Genomic DNA, 21897 nt, shown 5'->3' on the forward strand with positions numbered 1-21897 from the left:
TTTAGTTTTTTTCCATTTACAGTTTACTCAGAAGTGCTGTATGAGCAGATGCACTCTCGGCGAGTGAAGACGAGGCGTTCTCGTACAGTAAATTTTTTATCGAGCCCACGCTCGGATATCTCATTACGCTGTGGTGCATTATTTAACAAGACTAAGACTTTGTCTGAAACGTCGGCCTTGGATGCGACCTTTGAATAGACCAAGTGCTTAGTGTCAAAACATTGGAGGTACACAGAAGCCTCGTCTGGAGATGGACCGACTTTACCAATTAAGCACACTACGCTACTTTACCAAAAGGTTTGATGTAAGGGAATGTGAAGTTGCCGCTATGAACTGCAGTGTGATTGCCTTATTAATAAACCACTGACTTGAAAGTGCAAGACATTTACTAATCAGCGGTTATCTTGATTCTGTTCATTAGGAATTTTAACATTACCTTTTTTTGCATGAATTATCTACATTGTTCTAAAGCGGAAAAGGGGAGTGTGCATTAAGACACGAGGTTGTGTGTGCGTGTAAAGCCGACCAGAACAGAAGGAATCAATTCAGGTCCTATTTCACTATGATTCAGATGCTGTATTGAGGCATAAAGGGACATTTCACTTTTTTTGAGGGTGTGCTCATTTTCCAGCTCCCCTGGAGTTGAACATTTGAATCTTGCCGTTTTGGAATCCATTCAGCTGATCTCTCGGTCTGGCGGTGCCACTTTTGGCGTGGCTTGGTGCGGTCCATTGAATCTGATTGGACCATTGGCATTGCGCTCAAAAATAACCAAAGAGTTTAGATATTTTTCCTATTTAAGACTTGACTCTTCTGTAGTTATATCGTGTACTAAGACTGACAGAAAATTAAAAGTGATTTTCTAGGCAGATATGCTATGGCCACACTGAGATATGAGACACTCTCATTCTGGCGTAATAATCAAGAACTTTGCTGCCGTAACATGGCTGCAGCAGGAACTATGATATTACCCAACGGCCGAAAATAGTCCCCTTGGTTACTTTTAGTGCACGATGTAGCTGCGGAGGAGTCCAGTTTTGGATGGGCAGAATATCGAGGCTCTTTGGTTATTTTTTTGCGCGATGCTGGTGGTCTAGTCAGATTCAGTGGATTATGCTAAGCTATGCTAAAAGTGGTAGCGCCAGACCCGGAGATCAGCTTAATGGATTCCAAAATGGTAAAAATCAAATGTTTGGCTCTGGGGGAGCTGGAGAATGAACGTGTTTTCGAAAAAGTGGAATGTCCCTTTAAATGTTTGGCTAGACATCTGCATGTTTTCACGTTGAGGGAATGACTTGAGTATGATTGCCACGAGTGTATTGACACAATCAAGCAGATGAACTCCTCTTTGAATGCGTGATATTTCTTTACTCACAAGACTTTAACTTTCAGCATGCTAAAAAAAGCTTTATAAAATACAAACTCCCTGCTTACATTGAGATGTTGCTTATGGTTGCAAAAAACTTTCCTAGGTTAGTTGTTATGATAAGAGTATTGTCAACCACCGTTTTTCAATATTTTACTATGTTCTTACCTCAACTTAGAATAATTAATACATACTTATCTTTATTCAATGCTTGCACTTAATCTTTTGATCTATTTGTTCAGCGCGTCATGACTGTGTTAGCATTTAGCCTAGCCCCATTCATTCCTTAGCTTGGATAAAGGAAACATTTTGAGTCTGCATTAAACAGCCTTCGAATTGGGATGATCTTACTAGACTTGGGCAACCACAGTCACATGTTTTAGATGTGTTAACGGTGTTTATTTTTCTTTTTGAGAAATGTACAAATCTTGAATCTTTATGGCTCTTCCTCCCACAGATGCAAGACAACAAGACGTTTCTGGCTATGATCAACAACGTGCTCAACACTGACGGCTTCTACTTCTGCACAGACTATGACCTGACCCACACCCAACAACGACTGTCCAACACCAGCCCGGACTTTCAGGAGATGAGTCTGATGGAGAGGGTAAGCACATGAGACGGAGTCACGCAGTGCGGAGGTTTCATCTCTATCATATATATAGACAACTGATCATCTCATTGCTTTTAAACTGGGTGTCTTGTGGTGTGATCTTGTGATGTGGTGATGTAAGCTAGATTTGATGGATTGCTGGCATATGTGCACACACGCTGTTTCCTTTCGTATTGTGATGTTATCAGTTTTTGTGTGTCTGCCGCAGTTTATAGTATCACGGTTGGTTTGTTTCATACACATTAAAGCCAAAAAAACAGATCACCTTTCGTTGTGTCCCTTAAACTGGGTATCAACAAAGAGATTGAGCAAATAATCAATATCCGAATTTTTGACCTGCATTACAAGTGCTGTTTATGCTTTCTTTCACTCTTACACACACATACAGCATTTAGTATCACCCATCAATGTTAAAAAAAATATTCTGCATGGTCGGAGCCGATGTTGTAGTGGGCAGTGCTCCGACCTGGTGCAGACGCGCTTTCTGCGACCCAAGTTTGATTCCCAGATCAAGGTCCGATCCCGTACCCCTCTCTTCACCCTGCCTGTACCTTCTTGTCCCCTTCCTGCATACTGTCTGTCAAATATCATCAGCTGCATGGTTTCTTTTTGTAAAGTAGCCCCAACCCCAAAATCTGGCTTCACATATCTACACTAGTCAACATTTTAAGTGGATCAAAACCTTTCCTAAAAGTTGTCTTAAAACCAATTCCCAATATGCGTTCTTCTCTTAGGGCAAATTTGATGAACGTTCTTGATCCACTTCAAATGTTGACACGTATATTTGGTTATTGCTGTGATCAATGTTCAAATTATGTCAGAGATTATGGGGGCGTCGCCGTGATTTCACAAAGTAAGATGTGATCCTGGATGAAATTTTTTTTGTTGGTCCTGGATCAACGTTTTAATCAAAGAAACCCCAAATAACTCAAACCCTCTCCCATACAGCAAAAAAAAAATCTAATATATTTCAAAATATTTCAAAGTAGCCAGAAATATATTTTGAAATATAAAAAAAATGTTTTTACCTAAATATTTTGGCAATTTTTTTTATATTTTGAAATATCCGACATGCATACATACATACATACATATACATATCAAAGGGCAACCTTTCGATCTCTCTGATGAAGCCAATAAGGAAGTGGTTTAAATGTTAAAATGGCCAATTTTACAGTAAAAAATAATATGTTTACATTCTGGTACAAAATTTTTTTGGTCTGTGTAGCTAAGTTTGCCCTTCATGACAACTGTGAGGGGGTGAATTTTTTGTAACTCATCTGTTTAAATTATATTAAGCCTTAAAGTTCTGCATAATTAAGGGTGTGGCCACTTGAGTGATGGGGTGAACAGCCAATGCTGTCACTAGAGTCAAACTAGGTGGGTGTGGTTTAGTCACCTCAGCTTCACCCACGTCTCGCCTTTTTATGGCGATGACAGGTACCGCCTACTTTAAGATTTAAAAACGATCTTCAGAAATCTATGGGTGACGTCACAGACACTACGTCCAATTTTTTTTTACAATCTATGATACATACATACATACATACACACACACACACACATATATATATATTGCCAGTTTGAGCTGTCTCAGTTTAAAAACATCTTGCACTGATGTATCTTAAAATATATCAAATGCCATTGTTTTGTCTCGAGATGCTCACCAGTAATGTTTTTTGTAAGATATGTTAGTAAAACTACTTAAATGTTTTAACATAACTAAGGTCTAGTCTAGGGGTGTAACGGTACGCAAAATACACGGTTCGGTGCGAACCCCGGTTTTGAAGCCACGGTTCGGTTCATTTTCGGTTCAGTAAGGGAGAAATGCAAACATTAAACTGCAGGTTGTTTATTACTTTAAACTTTTTTTTTACAATTTGTTTACACTTTTTTAAACACTTTTTATTAAAATATAACAGATAAAATATATATAAAATAAAAAAATAATAAATAAACTACTACTGCAATGTTATTTTTTATATTATTTTATAACAGAATGTAACTCTTTTCTTAACCTTCTCTTAAACTTTTTCTACTAAAACCTTGAACTAACAAATTCAATTCCTGAATACATTTATGAACTATTAGCCTACATTTTTGCCACTAAAAATTTTCTGTTTTGATTTATTTTGGATTGTTTAACTTACAGTATTGAATTGGCTATGTACCATCTCTGTATAAAAATAATATTACTGCTCTATGTGTAACTGCATAGCAAGCAACATGATGATATACTTATTATACACTCATTTTGAGATTAGTGAGCTGCATACATAGCCATCTTTGATCTTTTGCATGTTTCTCCTAATCTTTGCTTGTGTCATCAATGTAAGCTGTGACTTTACTTACGAACCCCTCCGCAGCTGAGTAACAGCTGAGTAAGCCCGGGTTACAGCTCTTCTCTGTCCCGACCAGCTGATCGCATTGTGACAATGATATGATTGACGTGATATGCAGATGAAAAATCTGATCACGCATTCCTTATTCTCGCTGTCACAGAAAGCGCGTCTCATGAATGCGTAGCAACGAAAGACGCGCAACCTCTCACGCACTTTTGAAAGAACAAAGCAGCGCGTTGACACACGTTTAACATGCGCTTTTAGATACGACACGTAAACGTTTACATCAATAATCAAACGGATATACAACTAAGTAAATAAAAATCTTTCTGCGGGCCGAATTATGTTATATGTTTGACAGAAGACTTGCGCTGAACGCGGAGACTTCCGTCACTTAATATGTTCGTGCGGAAACGCACGTATTATGTTCCGCACAGGCGCACACAAAATGCATTCGGCCTTTCGGTGCACGTGCGCACCGTGCCGAAAGCCCTGAACCGAAACGGTCCGGTTCGAATACACGTACCGTTACACCCCTAGTCTAGTCCTATATTACTTTTTTTCCATATAGGTTGTAAAATTAAAAATGTATTTGTTGTCCTGAAATACATTTTGAAATATATGTTGATTATATGAAAGTTCAAACTAAATATATTTAAGCTTTACTTTCTACAAAATGTATTTAGCATATTATTTCAAACATATTTTTGTCCAGAGAAATTTTTTTTGCCGTATGGGTAACCATACCCCAAAAACAAATATTTTTACCCCTCGAATTAGTGTGAAATAATAGTTTGAGAAAAATCTTTAAAAGCCCGTAACCCAACTCTAAATCTAACAATCTGTCAGTTCCTTCAGAAAACAGCGTGAGGCGCACTTGAGAATTTTACATTTGTGTGTATTTTAATTTGAATAATTAACCCCCTAATTTATATTTTTTGTGCTTTAAAGGGGGTCCCTCAAATCTTATAGGAGGTCTGGGACCACCCCAGTCCCCCCTCAATTTGAACACTGGCTGTGATTGCATTGTGATTCTTCACGGAGTTGTTCAAGTCCTCATAAATAATAATTTCCATCACCATAATTTCACAATGGATCTATATGTAACGTAGATGTTTGTATCACTACATTAGTTCATTCATTTGTGCCATATGTTCTGTCAGAAAGTTGCGTACAAGCTGTGGTTGGGTTGCATCACACCGGATTTTTTGTTTTTAGTGTGTACAAACAAATAGCTCGTCACTGGAAATATGTGTTGTTGTTTCGAGTTTTACGTTCAGACTCCCTCAGCATGTTTGGTTTGTTGAGACCATTAAGATTTTTGTTTAATGTATTATACCCTTTATCATATTTATCAATGTCTTTTAACTCATAATGTGTCTTTTTACAGGCAGATCAGAGGTTTATGTGGAATGGAAACCTTTTACGAGAAATCATTGCACAGCCAGAGGTATAAATGGCATTAAGCATTAAAGATATTTAACTACAGTCAGATGATGGATGGTTAAGAGTACAGAAAGTTATAATTCACCATATTTTTCCTTTTCTCAGCTCCACAGATTTGCATTTCCTGTCATCCATGGATGTATCCTGTAAGCTAATGTCATGTGGTAAATGTAACTGGATTTAGTTTCTTAAGTGTTGCTTTTTATTGTTTATTTGCATGCCCTTATGTTCATGTTTAGTTGAAAATGAGGTTGCAGAAATTACTTTTATTAAGAAGGGGTTTTATTATGAGCATTTGTTTGTTGTGGTATTCATACCAGTAGCTGTATTTCTAATAATTCATCTTGTTGTGACATACCCTTTCCAGGTCTTTAATCTTAATGAGCGCTATTTATTCATATCACACATTTGAGCCATATTTGTTATAAAATGGCGGCGTACCCTACAGTACATTCGCCAAGCTCACAGCGTCCCGGACACTTTAACAAATGATAAAAGATAAATTACTTTCTGGCCATCTGGGATTTTGTTATGAAGACAAAGTTTAGGATTACATATTTTTACAGCACACCGTGAGTGTATATTAGTATAGTTTGTTGTTTGCCTAAGGCGTGTGGAGCGTTTGGGCCCATAAATTGTGCCGTGTGACATCACACTTAAACAAGTAGGTAAAGTGAGACTGATGATTTAGAAAAAGTGAATTTTTCATTTTCATTCAGCTGTTAGCAACATTAAATTCAGGGAAGTATAGCTGAGCACAAAATTTTCATGTATAAAAACTTGAATAGTGCAATGTTATTTTCGCCAAGTAAGCACACAAAGTTAAGTTTAGTATTAACAAAATCTTTTAGGGAAGCCATGTTTGCAATGTCATGTTATTTCATCATGCAATACTAAAGTCATATCTACTTGAATGGAGAAAGACAGATATCAGATAAAATCGTGTGCTAAAACCACAATTACACAACATATTTTAAACCAGCAATTAAATCTGACATCAGCTGTACCACAACTTTTGTTTCTTAACTCGTCATTAAAGGTCACGTTCTTCCTGATCCCATTTTTTAAACTTTAGTTAGTGTGTAATGTTGCTATAATAGCATAAATAATACCTGTAAAATGATAAAGTTCAAAGTTCACTGTCAGGCGATATATATATATTTTTTTAGAAAATTCCCCTTTCAAAGCCTACAGCGAATGGCTGGTTTGGACCAGAGTCGTATAATAAGAGAGTTACGACACTCACATAGACGTCCGTTGTAAGAATGGAATGCGGAAGTAACAGCGTGTCATGTAGTGACGCATAGTTCCAAACGCAGCACTGAAGCCCATTCATTTCAATGGCACCTGCTGGTAAATCGATGAAATTACCGTTTCTCTTTACATTTTCAGACATTTTATGAATATAGTCAACAGTGATATTTTATGAACTCTGCTGTAGGTGATGATTATCGTTAATAATAACTAGAATTTTTTTTATATTTTAATGAGTTGTGTATAATGTGTGAATTATATAGATTTAATGGTTTAATATTTTATTACTGGTGGGCATCTACTTTATACTTATCTTTTTTTTATATATTACGAGTAACACTAGGGGGCAACAGCGACAAGCTAAATGCCTTATAAGAAAGTCACACTGCTTCACAATGCTGCTATGTGTTTCATTGTGTTTGGTAAGTAATACGAGTGATGTATCCTCGAAAATCATGTATAATTATATTAAAATTTAATGTGTACTATAAATACAATTAAATATGAATTTAGTGTGTTTCTGTTATGCTTCACTGTTACAAATAACCGCGCTGGCGATCTTTTTTGTGATTTTAATATAGTAAAAGTGTAGGAATTATGTTTTTAGCAGATTGATAGCCATTTATATAGCCATATTTTTGCTATAAAAATAAAAGATAAACTGTGTTGCTGTAGTTGGTATAGATAACCACAGTTATCTGTTGGGTCATCATTAACTGTTTATCTTTATTAACTGATTTACTGTATTTCCATCACTCCCTAGTAAAAAAAAAAAAACGTTATAAACATAGTAAGTATAGTGATCAATTCACATTACATATTTACCTAAAATAGCTGAAAACCTATGCAAACAGATTGACAGCCCTGCTTGGTTAGGAACTGTAGAACGTTACATGAATCACGTGACCGCGCGGCGGCGAGATCAAAGCGTTTCGTAACTCTCTCTTTATATGACTCTGGTTTGGACTACAGCCCTCTATTTCCTGCTTTAATGATGTCATTAGAACAGTTTTTGACTAAACTCCGCCCACAGGTATACGTCAGTTGCCAGCTAACGGCAAGCTAAGCTGATGTTGAATCACAACACATTAAACAAACGACACAATCAGAACTCGATACATATTTCTGAAGGAGGGACTTCATAGAGCAAGGAAGACATCAGCCTGTTCCCTTTCAGTCGGTCACTACGACGTCACGTCGTGACCGACGAATTGGGAACTCGCTTAGAGAGACCAATCTGCTTCGAATACTACTAAAACGCCAATGAACTTGGCATTGAGATATTTGCATAATGCTGGCGCCGCCCCGCCAGGTGCGTATATAAGCCCCAGGTGCAAATATAGAAATCAGCTTTTTATCGCTTCGAAAGCCGGCAGTATCTGCTACTGAGAAGCTACTCTCTGCTCTGGTGGGAAACGATTGCTGAAGTTGGTTGGACAAGCAGTACCACAGCGGACGCCGCAGTTTTCCACTACTCTGCATCTTTTTTGTTTTGAGTTATTAGTGAGTGCGTTGCTGATCCCTGTGCGCATCATCAACTGAGCATCTAAGAGTGAATTTCCCTAAAAGAGTGATACGGAGAGCTTTGTGCCTTGTTAAAGGCAGCCACTCTCTCGTATATCCGGAGATCAGCGTCCTTTTCAGGATGGCTTTTCGTCCGTGTGTTCTTGGATGCGGCAAGTACATGGGTCCAAAGGACGGTCACGAGCGCTGTCTTTCATGCTTGGGCATCGAGCATGCGGAGGCGGCGTTCGCTGGGGGTGCATGTTCTCATTGCGAGGAGATGTCCCTTCTGGATTTACGCAGGCGGTTGTCGTTTCTACGGGAACGGCGTCCGCGTCCGGTGAGTTCTGACCGCCGCCACGGAGCGGCTGCGAAGCTCTCTAAGGACGATCTGCGTTTAACTGTGTTGAGCCGGTCAGGGGATTCGTCCTCCGGCTCTCAGCCTTCCCGTCCTCAGCCGGTTGAGGTGCCTATGGAGACTGCAGCCTCGTGTTCTACGAGCGCTGTAGAATCCGTTGCGCCTCCCTCTGGACCCGCTTCGACCGCAACACCCGAGGGTGGAGCCCCTCTTTCTGAAGCTGACTCCGACGTTCTTCCTCCTTCTGGTCGGGTTGTGACGCCGGAGTTTGACCCGGAGATGGTGGCTGTGCTCTCTCGAGCGGCGGAGACCGTAGGGTTGGAGTGGGTTAACCCCCCTCAGCCCGAACCGTCCCGCCTGGATGATTGGTTCTTCGGAGCTGCCCGGGCTTCACAGCCCTCTCCACCAGTACCTTTCTTCCCTGAGGTGCACAAGGAGCTGTCACGGACTTGGAAGTCGCTGTACTCTACCTGGTTACGGCCGGTTCAGCCCTCCCCCCTCACCTCCCTCACCAACGGAGCCGCTAAGGGTTATACGGGGATCCCCCCTGTAGAGCGCGGCGTCGCGATGCAGCTGTGTCCGACCACCGCTGCCTCCTGGAAGGACCGCCCAACCCTTCCCTCTCGGGCTTGTAGACAGTCGTCCGGTTTAACGGGCGCTGCCCATCAGGCTTGTGGAGAGGCGGCTTCGGCTCTGCATGCAATGGCTTTGCTGCAGGTCCATCAAGCGAAGGCCTTACGAGATCTGCATGAGGGAGGACACGACTCACCCGTCTTCTCGGAGCTCCGGGCTGCCACTGATTTGGCTCTCCGCGCTACGAAGGTGACGGCGCAGGCGATTGGTCGTGCGATGTCTACACTCGTGGTCCAAGAACGCCACCTATGGCTGTGTCTGGCGGACATGACGGAAGCGGATAAGAACAAGTTTCTGGACGCTCCAGTGTCACAGACTGGCCTGTTCGGCGAGTCGGTGGAGTCTTTTGCACAGCAATTCACCGCCGCTCAGAAGCAGACTGAAGCGATCTCCAAGATCATGCCCCGGCGCAAGAGGCCTGCCTCTCGTCCACCAGCACCGGCTGCCCAGTCTGCTCCTCGCCGAGGGCGCCCTGCGGCGGCTGCCTCCACCCCCCCCCCTAGGAAGTCATCCAGACAACGGAGGGGGAACAGCCGTCGACAGCCCGCCCCGCCCGCTCCACCCGCTTCCCGTGGTCGCAGACGGGGATCTAAGCGGCCCTGAGACGGGCGACCTGGATTCGGATGGGATCACTCTTCGGGAGGTGGTGAACGCACCGCTCCTTCCCCCGGAGGAGGGCCGGGTGGAAAATCTTTGGTTTCGTTTTGTTTCTGTTCCGCCGGCTTCTCAGCCGGCACCCACAAAACCACAAAAAGAGTGCATTCCTATTCCTTCTCCAGGTCTTCAGAGGATCAAGAGAGCCGTGAGCGGGCATTCATCTGCTCATCCTCCCTCTCCTCCATTGCCAGCGGGGGTTCTGAGGAGTCCGAGCTCTCCATTGCGGAGACCGGACCACCAGCACCCTCAGCGGTCTCAGGTCAGTGTCACAACACACACACACACTGTAGTTGCGTGCGCTCTTACGGCGCGCGCACCGGCAGTCTCACCTGTTCCGCTCGTCTGCCCCACCGCGAGCTCTCCGGTTGTGCCGTTAATTCCCCTCGCACGGTCCCTGGAAGCTTGGCTTCAGCTTACCAGTCCGTCTCGATGGGTATTACGCACAATCCGCCTCGGTTACGAAATTCAATTCAACCGGCACACACCCAAATTCTCGGGCGTTCGTTTCACTACAGTGAAAGCGTCCGATGCACATGTACTGCGTGCAGAACTCGATGTCCTCCTGGCAAAGGACGCGATCGAACCGGTCCCTCCAACCGAGATGAGCTCAGGGTTTTACAGCCCGTATTTCATAGTTCCAAAGAAGGGCGGTGGGTTACGACCGATCTTGGATTTGCGCGTTCTGAACCGATCTCTCCAAAAACGATCCTTCAGAATGATAACGCCGAAACTGATATTTCAGTCAATACGCCCCCAAGATTGGTTTGCAGCAATAGATCTGAAAGACGCGTACTTTCATGTGTCCATTCTCCCTCGCCACAGACCGTTTCTGCGCTTTGCGTTCGAGGGGCGGGCATACCAATACAAGGTACTACCGTTCGGGCTGTCTCTCTCTCCCCGTGTATTTACGAAAGTAGTGGAGGCGGCGTTAAAGCCCCTGAGAGAGAGCGGTGTTCGCATTTTGGCTTACCTCGACGATTGGCTTATAATAGCGCATTCTCGACGGACGCTTTGCGAGCACAGAGACTTAACGCTTCGGCATCTCGCCCGTCTGGGTCTTCGGGTCAACTGGGAAAAGAGCAAACTTTGCCCCACGCAGAGGATCTCTTTTCTCGGGATGGAACTGGACTCGATCGATTTATCAGCACGTTTAACAGAAGCGCGCGTCCAATCAATTCTGACTTGCCTTGGTTCTTTCCGAGGGAAGAACGCGGTCCCTCTGAAACAATTTCAGAAGCTCCTGGGAAATATGGCAGCGGCCGCGGCCGTGACACCGCTCGGGCTGCTCCATATGAGACCGCTTCAGCGTTGGCTTCACGATCGAGTCCCGAGGAGAGCGTGGCGCGCCGGCATTCACCGTGTAACCATTACACCTGCGTGTCGTCTAACATTCACCCCGTGGTTAGACCCTGCGTTTCTGAGAGCAGGGGTGTCCATGAGACAGATTTATTGGCATGCTGTTGTACACACAGATGCATCCAACACGGGGTGGGGAGCCACGTACAACGGGCTTGCAGCTTCGGGGGTGTGGACAGCACCCCAGCTGCACTGGCATATCAATTGCCGCGAGTTGTGGGCTGTATATCTGGGACTCGTACGCTTTGCTACGGAGCTGCGAGGGAAGGATGTACTAGTACGCACCGACAACACTGCGACCGTTGCGTATATCAACCGTCAAGGCGGTTTGCGCTCTCGTCACATGTCGCATCTCGCCCGTCATCTCCTCCTTTGGAGTCAGAAGCATCTGAGGTCCCTTCGTGCCATTCATATTCCGGGTTCGCTCAATACAGCGGCAGACGCGCTTTCCCGAGCTGCGCGCCCCGGAGAATGGCGACTCCACCCCCAGACGGTACAGCTAATTTGGAAGAAGTTCGGTCGTGCGCAGATAGATCTGTTTGCGTCGCCAGACGATACCCACTGTCGCCTGTTTTATTCACTAACCGAGGGCAGCCTCGGCGTGGATGCGCTGACACACAGCTGGCCGCGGGGGATGCGCAAATACGCGTTTCCACCAGTGAGTTTAATCGCACAGACGCTGTGCAAAGTCAGGCAGGACGAGGAGAGCCTTCTACTGGTCGCTCCTTACTGGACGACCAGGAATTGGTTTCCAGAACTAATGCTCCTCGCGACAGCCCCTCCCTGGCGGATTCCCCTGAGGAAGGACCTTCTTTCTCAAGGAGGGGGCACATTATGGCACCCGCGCCCCGACCTGTGGGATCTCCACGTATGGTCGTTGAGCGCGCACAAGGTTTAGGTGATTTATCGCAAGCGATATCTAACACCATCGCCGCTGCTCGAGCTCCGTCCACAAGACGGGCTTACGCGCTTAAGTGGAACCTTTTTGTCGATTGGTGCTCTTCGCAACGCGAGGACCCTCGAGAATGCCCCATTAATGTTGTGCTTTCATACCTTCAACACCGGTTAGATGGTAGGCTGTCACCCTCCACCATTAAAGTTGATATCGCTGCTATTTCTGCTCATCACTCACTTATTAACGGCAGATCAGTCGGCCAGCACGACTTAGTTATTAGGTTTTTAAGAGGCGCTCGTAGGCTAAACCCCTCGCGCCCTCCCTCTATTCCTCCTTGGGACCTGTCCATGGTGCTGAAAGCCCTGCAGGGAAACCCATTCGAGCCTTTGCAGTCTGTGAGTCTGAAGTTTTTATCAATGAAAACTCTGACCCTACTCGCATTGGCCTCTGTTAAGAGGGTAGGTGACCTTCATGCATTCTCTATCGACGATTCGTGCCTTCAGTTTGGCCCTGCTGTCTCGAGTGTTACATTGAGACCCAGACCAGGCTACGTGCCCAAAGTGCCCACCACTCCCTTCAGAGATCAAGTGGTGAGCCTACAAGCTCTGCCCGCGGAGACGGCAGACCCGACCATGGCTTTATTATGCCCCGTACGAGCGTTACGCATCTACGTGGATCGCACACAAAGCCTTAGGACCTCAGATCAGCTCTTTGTTTGTTATGGTGGTCAGCAGAGAGGGAAAGCTGTCACTAAGCAGAGGATGTCTCATTGGATAGTTGATACTATCGCCCTTGCTTATAATCTGCAGGGCATTCCTTGTCCATTTAATTTGAGAGCTCACTCTACTAGAAGTGTTGCCTCATCTTGGGCACTCGCTCGTGGTTCCTCGCTAACAGACATCTGCAGAGCTGCTGGTTGGGCGACACCTAATACGTTTACTAGATTTTACAGTGTTCGTGTCGAGCCTGTCTCCTCTCGTGTTCTTTCCTCGTTAGGGGAAGCACAGAGAACAGGCTCGCAGGTCGGCTTGCAGCCTCCGACTGCTGCTCCAAACTGAGCTCAGTATGGAAGGCCATTTAGGCAAAAACGCGTAATAATTTGTTTTGCCTTCCTCCGCTGCCTTGGCAGCCTGATGTTGCGGAGCATCTGCTGCCAGCCTTTCACTAGCTGCATCCTCGCGAACCTGTGTTTGGCTCGGGCATCCACATTGCGTCCCACCGGGTTCCTTTGTGAGTATTTTTCCGTGGGGTTATTCCTACTAGCCCACGTTTCCCTCAGCAGAGCACTGCTTTGCTTACACAGCCACGGCTGTCATTTATACCTCAACTACGGTTGACTTTCGCCCACCAATGGCCCTTAACGGGGCGGTGGCTTCCGCAGCGTCCCTATACCGCTCAGATAGGGCGCTTCCCAGTCGCTGGCACTACTGTGGGTTAAAGGAACATCTAGTGCCCGGCCTTCTGCCTTAAAACCTAATTCTCCTTATCCTTAAGTGGAACCGGAGGGCTTTACGCAGACACTGGAAGAGGTCAGCCCTCAGTGGCGTTTTGGTAGGGATTCCCAATTCGTCGGTCACGACGTGACGTCGTAGTGACCGACTGAAAGGGAACGTCTCGGTTACGTATGTAACCCTCGTTCCCTGAAGGAGGGAACGGAGACGTCACGTCCCGTCGCCACAGGGCTGCTCCCTGCTGTTTATCGGCCGGTCACACTTTCCGGCTTTCTCAGCGAAAAAGAAGCTGATTTCTATATTTGCACCTGGGGCTTATATACGCACCTGGCGGGGCGGCGCCAGCATTATGCAAATATCTCAATGCCAAGTTCATTGGCGTTTTAGTAGTATTCGAAGCAGATTGGTCTCTCTAAGCGAGTTCCCAATTCGTCGGTCACGACGTGACGTCTCCGTTCCCTCCTTCAGGGAACGAGGGTTACATACGTAACCGAGACGTTTTTAGGAAAGCAGCGCTATAAAGTAAATTGTGTGAAAAATATCACGTTTTTTTTACACATGAACACATGTTATATTGCGCACTGTAAACACAATCAAAGCTTCAAAAACACAAAAAGAACGGGAACTTTAAGAGAAAATGCTTCCCTTCCAATGACGTATTTTTACGGCAACCCATATTTCCGTCTCATCTACGGATCCAAAAGCAGTAAATAGAGATCTGTTTGTCTACGGACTGCAAGACAAGGACAGGATTTGAAACAGGGGTATAACTTGAAGTTGTCCAAATCACACAGAACCACGCAAGATGTCAAAACGATACAGCAAACGGTGAAATGTTGTAAAATCTCGCAAGATGTGCACTGTTTTTATCCTAATCCTACTCCAAACCTTAACCCTAAACCCAACATTTCAAGGGATTAGGCCCATTGAGCAAGAATCGCTGTTTTCGTCCTGATCCTACCCTGAAAATAAAACGTAGCGCTTTTCTAAGCGGATTTAAAAGAGGAACTATATGTTATGGCGTAATAGCACTTTTGGGAGTACTTCGACTCGGCGCAGTAACACCCTCCCTGTCCCATTATGAGAGTGAGAGGGGGAGCGTTCTTTTCAGGCGAGTCGAAGTACTCCCAAAAGTGCTATTACGCCATAAAATATAGTTCCTCTTTTAAATCGGCTTAGAAAAGCGCTACGTTTTATTTTGTACCACCAAACTTGCTCGTATAACTACTCGTCTTAAATAGGAAAAACGTTGATGTGTTTGGTCACTTTTAACTTTATCTCTAAATGGTACCATTGAATGAATGGGGCTAAGCTAAATGCTATCGAAGTGTTGCAGCGCGCTCCAGCGCTTACGTGCACGCACACAGATGATAGAGGGATGTATCAACTCTTCTTAGTTAAGGTAATAACATAGTTTAATATTGAAAATGAGTAGACTATTCCTTTAAACAAATATCTTTGGTATTGATCATAGGTACCAACCCTAGTTTTAACCATAGCTAATGGCAAGGCTTTATAGCTAAAACACTAGGCCATATCCAACTATAGAGGATCATTATGCAATACCATAAGCTTTTCACCAAGCCAGGTACAAACAATGTTCCTGAGTTTGTTCATAATATCAGTGGTGTGTGTATTAACACTTAACCATCTAGATCAGTTATTGTAATGAAGCCATGTTGCATCAATGGAAAGGTCTTTGAATGGATCCTCATCTCTAGACGGAGCTGTTTCAGAGCTGGCGTGCGATATTATGTCAGAGGTGAGACACACTCATACTTCTGTAAATATTGATGCTGTATTTTTGTTTTCAATGCTCATAAACTGATCCCGTACTCTAGGAATTGACTCGGAGGGACATGCTGCTAACTTTGTCGAGACGGAACAGATAGTCCATTTCAATAATGCCAGGGCGTCCTTTGTGCAGGTAACTGCAAATTACCATTGCCCTCAAACGCAGAGATATCTGCTCTTTGGCCTCCCGTAATCGAAACTATCGATTTGATCCGTGCTCTTTCATTTTAAACAGACACGAGGCTCGATGCCTTTCTACTGGTCACAGAGACCCAACCTGAAGTACAAACCCAAGCCGCAGATACGCACCGACACCAATCACGTAAGAGCTCTTGTGCGGCGCTGCGGCAGCTGTTTCCCATCGTAAACACTTTCCGTTTTTCCATTAAGAGGAATCTGCATAATGCTTTTAATCTTGCAGATGGATGGATTCAGGAGACATTTTGAGTCCCAGGTTCTCATTTATGGAAAACAAGTGATTCTGAATTTGGTAAATACTTTTTGTGTCCACTTGTGGGGAAAAGTTTGATGGGTTACTGGTAACAGACTTGAAGATAATTGCTTTGTCTGCAGGTGAATCAGAAGGGATCCGAATTGCCTCTTGAACAGACCTTCGCCAAAATGGCCAACGGCATGGAAAACGGACTGATCAAGTACTTGACGGATTTTGGAACGCTTACAGATACAACGTTTATATACTTTTATACCCCTGTTGTTTCGTTGGGTAGTGACTCTCCCATCTCTTTTGAGGTACATAGCGTATGATTTCCACAAAGAATGCAGTAAGATGAGATGGCATCGCCTCCAGATTTTAGTTGATGCTGTTGCCGATACGCAAGATGAATTTGGGTATGCATGCTCATTTCTACACCCCTTCACATAATAAACCATGCATGTGACATGTTTTCTTGTAAATAAAATTTTTATCATGCTCTCAGGTTAAGGTTAAGTAATTTCACATATTTTACATTATTCTATTGGAGGAACAAAGACAACATTTCTGTAAGCTGGAAAGTGTAATATGTTTAGTGGGGCCAGTTGAACGTAAAGGACATTTTGTCACCAGCCTTAATCTGATTCCTGAGCATTAATGTTGCAGGTACTTTATGCTGAGTTCAGATGGGAAGGTGGTATCGGAGCAGTCTGGAACATTTCGTAGTAACTGTATGGACTGTTTAGACCGCACCAATGTCATTCAGAGCCTGCTGGCCAGGCGTTCCCTGCAGAACCAACTACAGGTGAGACCACGTCACAGCCGTGCAATGCTGCATTGTGACTGGAGGGATGGCTATTCAGACCAATTTGATGATTCAACTTAATTATAATTTAAATGGTTTCGATTTGATTTCAGTTCAAATCAGTATCGATTTGGTTAGCACTATTTCATTTAAAATGTTAATTTGCGAACATTAAAATCAATGTTCAAATATAAATGCTGGTAATTGAAACCATTCTACTTAACTAGACGATTGACAATTGAACACACACAGTTGTTTGTTTATTTACTTTTAACTTTGATTAACAAACATTAAGAAATGTATACATTGCACACAAGGTAAGCACAAACTGCACATCATTTAGTCTAACACTTAAATTCATCAAGTGATTACATTTTTATTATTATTTTGTTGTAATTGAGTTTAATTGTAGGATGTCCTTTCTCCAAAAATACTTATAGTTATTCTCTTTTGGCTTAAATCTTTGCTTAGAATCTATTTTTTTTTCTATTTTGTTACTCTCTGCCCAATGTGAAATCGCATTGGTCTATTAACCCTCTTTATAATATTAGAGCAATAGCTCACCTAGAAATGTATATTTAATTGTGAAATTTAAGTTTAATTTAAAATATGCATCTCTTATGTGGCACACAAACAGATTACTTTGTGTTCGACAGAGCAGTGTGAAAATTGTCTCCATCGTCTTTCTGTGAGAGTAATGCTGCTTTCACATGCTATTTGAATTATCGTAAATACGAGTTTCCTATGTAAAAATTGCATATGAACAAAAATTGCACCGTGTTTAACTTTGGAAAGTTCGGAAATAATTTTGATACCCAAATTCCAGTTAGTGGTCTTAAACTTTAAAAAATGGCGAATGTTAGAAGAATTTCTGCAGAACTTTTTAAGTTTAATCAACTTGAAATTACAACTAATTTAAATCGTTTTGACTTGTGAGGAGTTGCTATAAATTATACAAATAAAGTAGAGATAACTTAAGCTAATTCAACTTTATTTTTAGAATTTAAAGCAACTCCTACTACTATACTGTAAAAGTGAAAGTTGGATCTACTTAAATAAATAATTTCAGTTGGTAACACTTAAAAAGAAAAAGAGAGAAAATAGAAAGAAAATTTCAGTTGAATTTTTTTTTTTTTACTTAATCCAACTTTCACTTTTTACAGTGTAGTGAAGAAAGTTGAAATTAATTGTAAATTCAAGTTGATTAAACTTAAATTATTAAATTTAAGTGCAACAAGAATTTTTTCAGTATATCTTTTAGTAGTTTTTATCGGAAATGGCTCCATTGTCGTTAAAGTAGTACATATTTTGAAGCATATTGCATGTTGTATTGTTTCAATAACGCAAGCATGAACCTGGCGTCCTTTATTATTTCCGACATCAAAGCACCTAAACACAACAAGCTTGTAATCACGACTTCAAAAGTGGGAATTATCAAATTTCCAATAGCATGTGAAGACAAGCATTTAGTCATACAGGTTTGGATTGACATACGGGTGTGTAAATAACAGGCATTTCATTTTTTTACTATTTTAAATTATTTCCTGAAACGTAAAATCTGTTCCGAATTTAATTTGTAATTTTATAACATTTTTAGGGCTGTCAAAAGATTAATCGTAACAAATCACATGCAAAATAAAAGTTTGTGTTTGCAAAATATATGTGTGTTTGTACTGTGTGTATAATAAAATTAGTAATACACACATACGTGTATTCATTTTTTTAAAAGTGTTATTTAGGATTATTTTATATTTATAATATAAAATATATCAAAATATTTATGAACATACATGTAAATGTTTCTTAAATACACACATTAATGTGTGTGTATTTATATGTCTAAAATAATTACACACAATGCACACATAAATTATGCAAAAAACTTTTATTTTGTATGCGATTAATCACAATTCATCTTTTGACAGCCCTAAAATGTTTGTAGCATTTAAATGCACAAAAGAATTTGAACCACATCTTGCCTGGTTATGTTAAGACGTGAGACTTTTCTGAGGCTGTGTTGCTCAACTGTATTGTCTGTAACCGTGTGTCATTTCAGAGGTTGGGTGTCCTCCACGTGGGCCAGAAGATCGAGGAACAGGCCGATTTCGAGAAAATCTATAAGAACGGTGGGTGGTGTTAAAGTCTCAACATTCAAAATCGTTTGAGTCGGTACACAATGAAAACGGCAGTATTTTCTTTCTTTTTCTCAGCGTGGGCGGACAACGCCAATGCCTGTGCTAAACAGTATGCAGGAACGGGAGCCCTCAAAACCGACTTCACCAGGTAATGATCTCAGATTTCCATCAGAATATATTCAGTTGTGCTAGCGTACCGTTATAACCTTCACCCTCGACCTCAGAACCGGGAGGAGAACTCACTGGGGCTTAGTAATGGACGGCTGGAACTCGATGATCCGCTACTACAAGAACAATTTCTCAGACGGGTTTAGACAAGTGCGTATGAATTCTCTGCCTTTACGTCCTTCAATCAGACTCTGTTTGCCACGCTGAATGTTAAGTAGCTTGCTTTGCACCCAGGACTCTATTGATCTCTTTCTTGGAAACTATACGGTGGATGAAACCGATGCTGGACTGCAGGCTCTGCATGCGCAGAAGGACTGGAAGTTCCTCATGGTCAGTGCTCCTTTAAAGGGGACATATCATAAAAATCTGACTTTTTTCATGTTTAAGTGCTATAATTGGGTCCACCGTGCTTTTATCAACATAGAAAATGTGATAAAGATCAATCCAGTAACTTAGTTTTGGTAAACCATTCTCTGGAAGCATGTGAAAAAATAGGTATTTGAAATGTGGCTCCCCTTGTGATGTCATAAAGGGATCTTATTATTATTATAATAATACCGCCCCTTAATCTGCACTATCCAACCACAGCACTGCTATTTAGTGCAGAGAGAGACAGAGAAAAATGATTGATCATTTAATTTTAACAAACCACTATTATGGTGATCAGTGTTTGCATTTCATCATTTTTGCTCACACCTACAAAGTGGCAATTTTAACATGCTGTAATTAATTGTCTGTGGATATTTTAAACTAAAACTTCACATGTGCACTCTGGGGACACCAAATACTTATTTTACATATTTAAAAAAATTCATGAAATGTCCCCTTTAAATGTTAATCGTAGTAAGAGAGAGTTAATTAAAGATGGATGGACTGTTAGCGTGATTATTAAAGTGAAAAATATGTTGTGTGCAGCCCTAACTATGTAATTGCTTGTCGTTTCCTATATATGAATTTTATTGAATTTATTATGTCTCCATAATTATTCCCGTAGCTTCCTGTTATAATGGTCGTGGCTTTCTCCATGTGCATCATCTGTCTCCTAATGGCTGGTAAGCTCTGACTTTATAATGCCATGTTTTATAGAGTAATAAACCGTTATGTCTGTGCATTACAAACATTTTATCCTTGCGAATGGTTTATGTGACATACAAATTAACTGCTCTTTGATTCAGGTGACACTTGGACGGAGACCCTGGCGTACGTGTTATTCTGGGGCATAGCAAGCGCTCTCACAGCCGCTGTCGTTATAGTCAACGGACGAGAATTTGTGGACGCTCCCAAACTGGTCCAGAAAGAGAAGATGGATTGAATGAGAAAACCTCTTCTCTCTTCTGCTCTTCATCTTTCCTCCTCCTCCTCCTCGGTTTCCTCTCAAATGCATCATCAGGCTTGGAGTTTATACTGAGTTTACACTACAAATTCCCTTTGAATCATGAGACAGGGTGCCCAAACTCCATGACAATACCTTAAATTTAACAGTTAAGTGGCGTTCAGTATTGCACATGGGTTTGCACACGATCTCTGGCCAGTAAGTGTATTGTGTCTAAATTAACTAGTTGTGATGTTAGTTATTGTTATTATTTAATCATGCACACATCGGCTCAGACTTATTAATAAAGATTCACTTACACAAATGATGTTACATTCCTCATCTCAGCTCTTCAGATTTGCCTTACCTTGGTTTATTTTTTGTCGTTGCAGTGGCAGTTTGTGTTTCAATGTAGTTACTTTTTGTTCAGCCAGCAAATTTATGGTTTTGTTCTGTGATAAATTCTGAAATTGGACAGCTAGGGCCCGGCAAGGGGGAGGGAGGAGTTTTAAGCACCGTTTCTCTGCAAGTTTACAGACAGCACTTTTCTGTCTAGCCTCTTCATGTCTCTTCATGGACCAATAAGCACTAAAAGAAAGACATAAACTCACACTTTAATGACTTTTTGACTTTTTTTCAAAGTTCTCAGTGCCGTGGCAGTTCATTAGACAGAAATAGACTTTGTTAATGGCTTATATCAGAATATCTGTCAAATTGACTTGCACTTAATTCACGTATAGTGTCAACTGTGAACGTATTAGCATCATTCAGACAAGTGACTTTATGAACACAATATATCAGAAGAAAATGAAATTATAAAAGGCTCTTTAGGTTCACTTTTAAGATGGGATGTTTTATTATGGCTTTCACTTAATGCTATCTAGTCCTTTTAGCTAGTAACGCAATAATTTGGGATGGGATTTTTGGGCACTTGAATTCATTTGAGGTCTTCCGTTTTAATTTATTATTATCTTTAAAAGTGTACTTTTGGTTTAATCCGATGTACACAAAAGAATGTATTTTCTTATGTATCCTATGTATGTGTTTTAATGATCTTTAAGTGGGATTCAATAAATAAATAAACAATTAAGTTGTGTGCAAAGATGAATAAAAATCTCTCTGATGTTTTTTATTGCTACCTGTATAAATCTAATATATTCATTAATGTACATCTAGAATAAATGTATGCGTTTCATTGTATTGATGTACTGGTTTACAACGGCATACTTTGGCACTTTTAGTTGAGAGGGATGCTGTCATGATCACATTTGATCATCACAAAGTGTTGTGAATACGGCTTTGATTTTCCAATATTTATAAACCACTTCATTGTACTTCCACAGTGGGTTTAGTTTGAAGTGAGATATATTTTATGT

General features: G+C 42.0%; 1 protein-coding gene across 2 annotated transcripts in view; it reads left to right on the plus strand.

Moving 5' to 3' along the window:
* sacm1la (SAC1 like phosphatidylinositide phosphatase a) overlaps positions 1-21635 on the plus strand; it is a 43546-nt gene extending 21911 nt beyond the window's left edge. For both annotated transcript variants that reach the window (XM_055219864.2, XM_055219863.2), the window contains 16 exons: positions 1824-1973; positions 5712-5771; positions 5873-5906; positions 15535-15636; positions 15716-15801; positions 15904-15990; positions 16090-16158; positions 16242-16321; positions 16419-16517; positions 16768-16906; positions 18963-19032; positions 19117-19189; positions 19266-19359; positions 19444-19539; positions 20204-20261; positions 20385-21635. In XM_055219864.2, the coding sequence (XP_055075839.2) occupies positions 1824-1973; positions 5712-5771; positions 5873-5906; positions 15535-15636; positions 15716-15801; positions 15904-15990; positions 16090-16158; positions 16242-16321; positions 16419-16517; positions 16768-16906; positions 18963-19032; positions 19117-19189; positions 19266-19359; positions 19444-19539; positions 20204-20261; positions 20385-20521 (1434 nt within the window). In that variant the 3' untranslated portion in view covers positions 20522-21635. The remainder of the gene's footprint in view (positions 1-1823; positions 1974-5711; positions 5772-5872; positions 5907-15534; positions 15637-15715; positions 15802-15903; positions 15991-16089; positions 16159-16241; positions 16322-16418; positions 16518-16767; positions 16907-18962; positions 19033-19116; positions 19190-19265; positions 19360-19443; positions 19540-20203; positions 20262-20384) is intronic.
* Positions 21636-21897: the final 262 nt, after the last annotated feature.

This window comes from Misgurnus anguillicaudatus, chromosome 20 (assembly GCF_027580225.2).
Source record: "Misgurnus anguillicaudatus chromosome 20, ASM2758022v2, whole genome shotgun sequence".
NCBI classification, from domain to species: domain Eukaryota; kingdom Metazoa; phylum Chordata; class Actinopteri; order Cypriniformes; family Cobitidae; genus Misgurnus; species Misgurnus anguillicaudatus.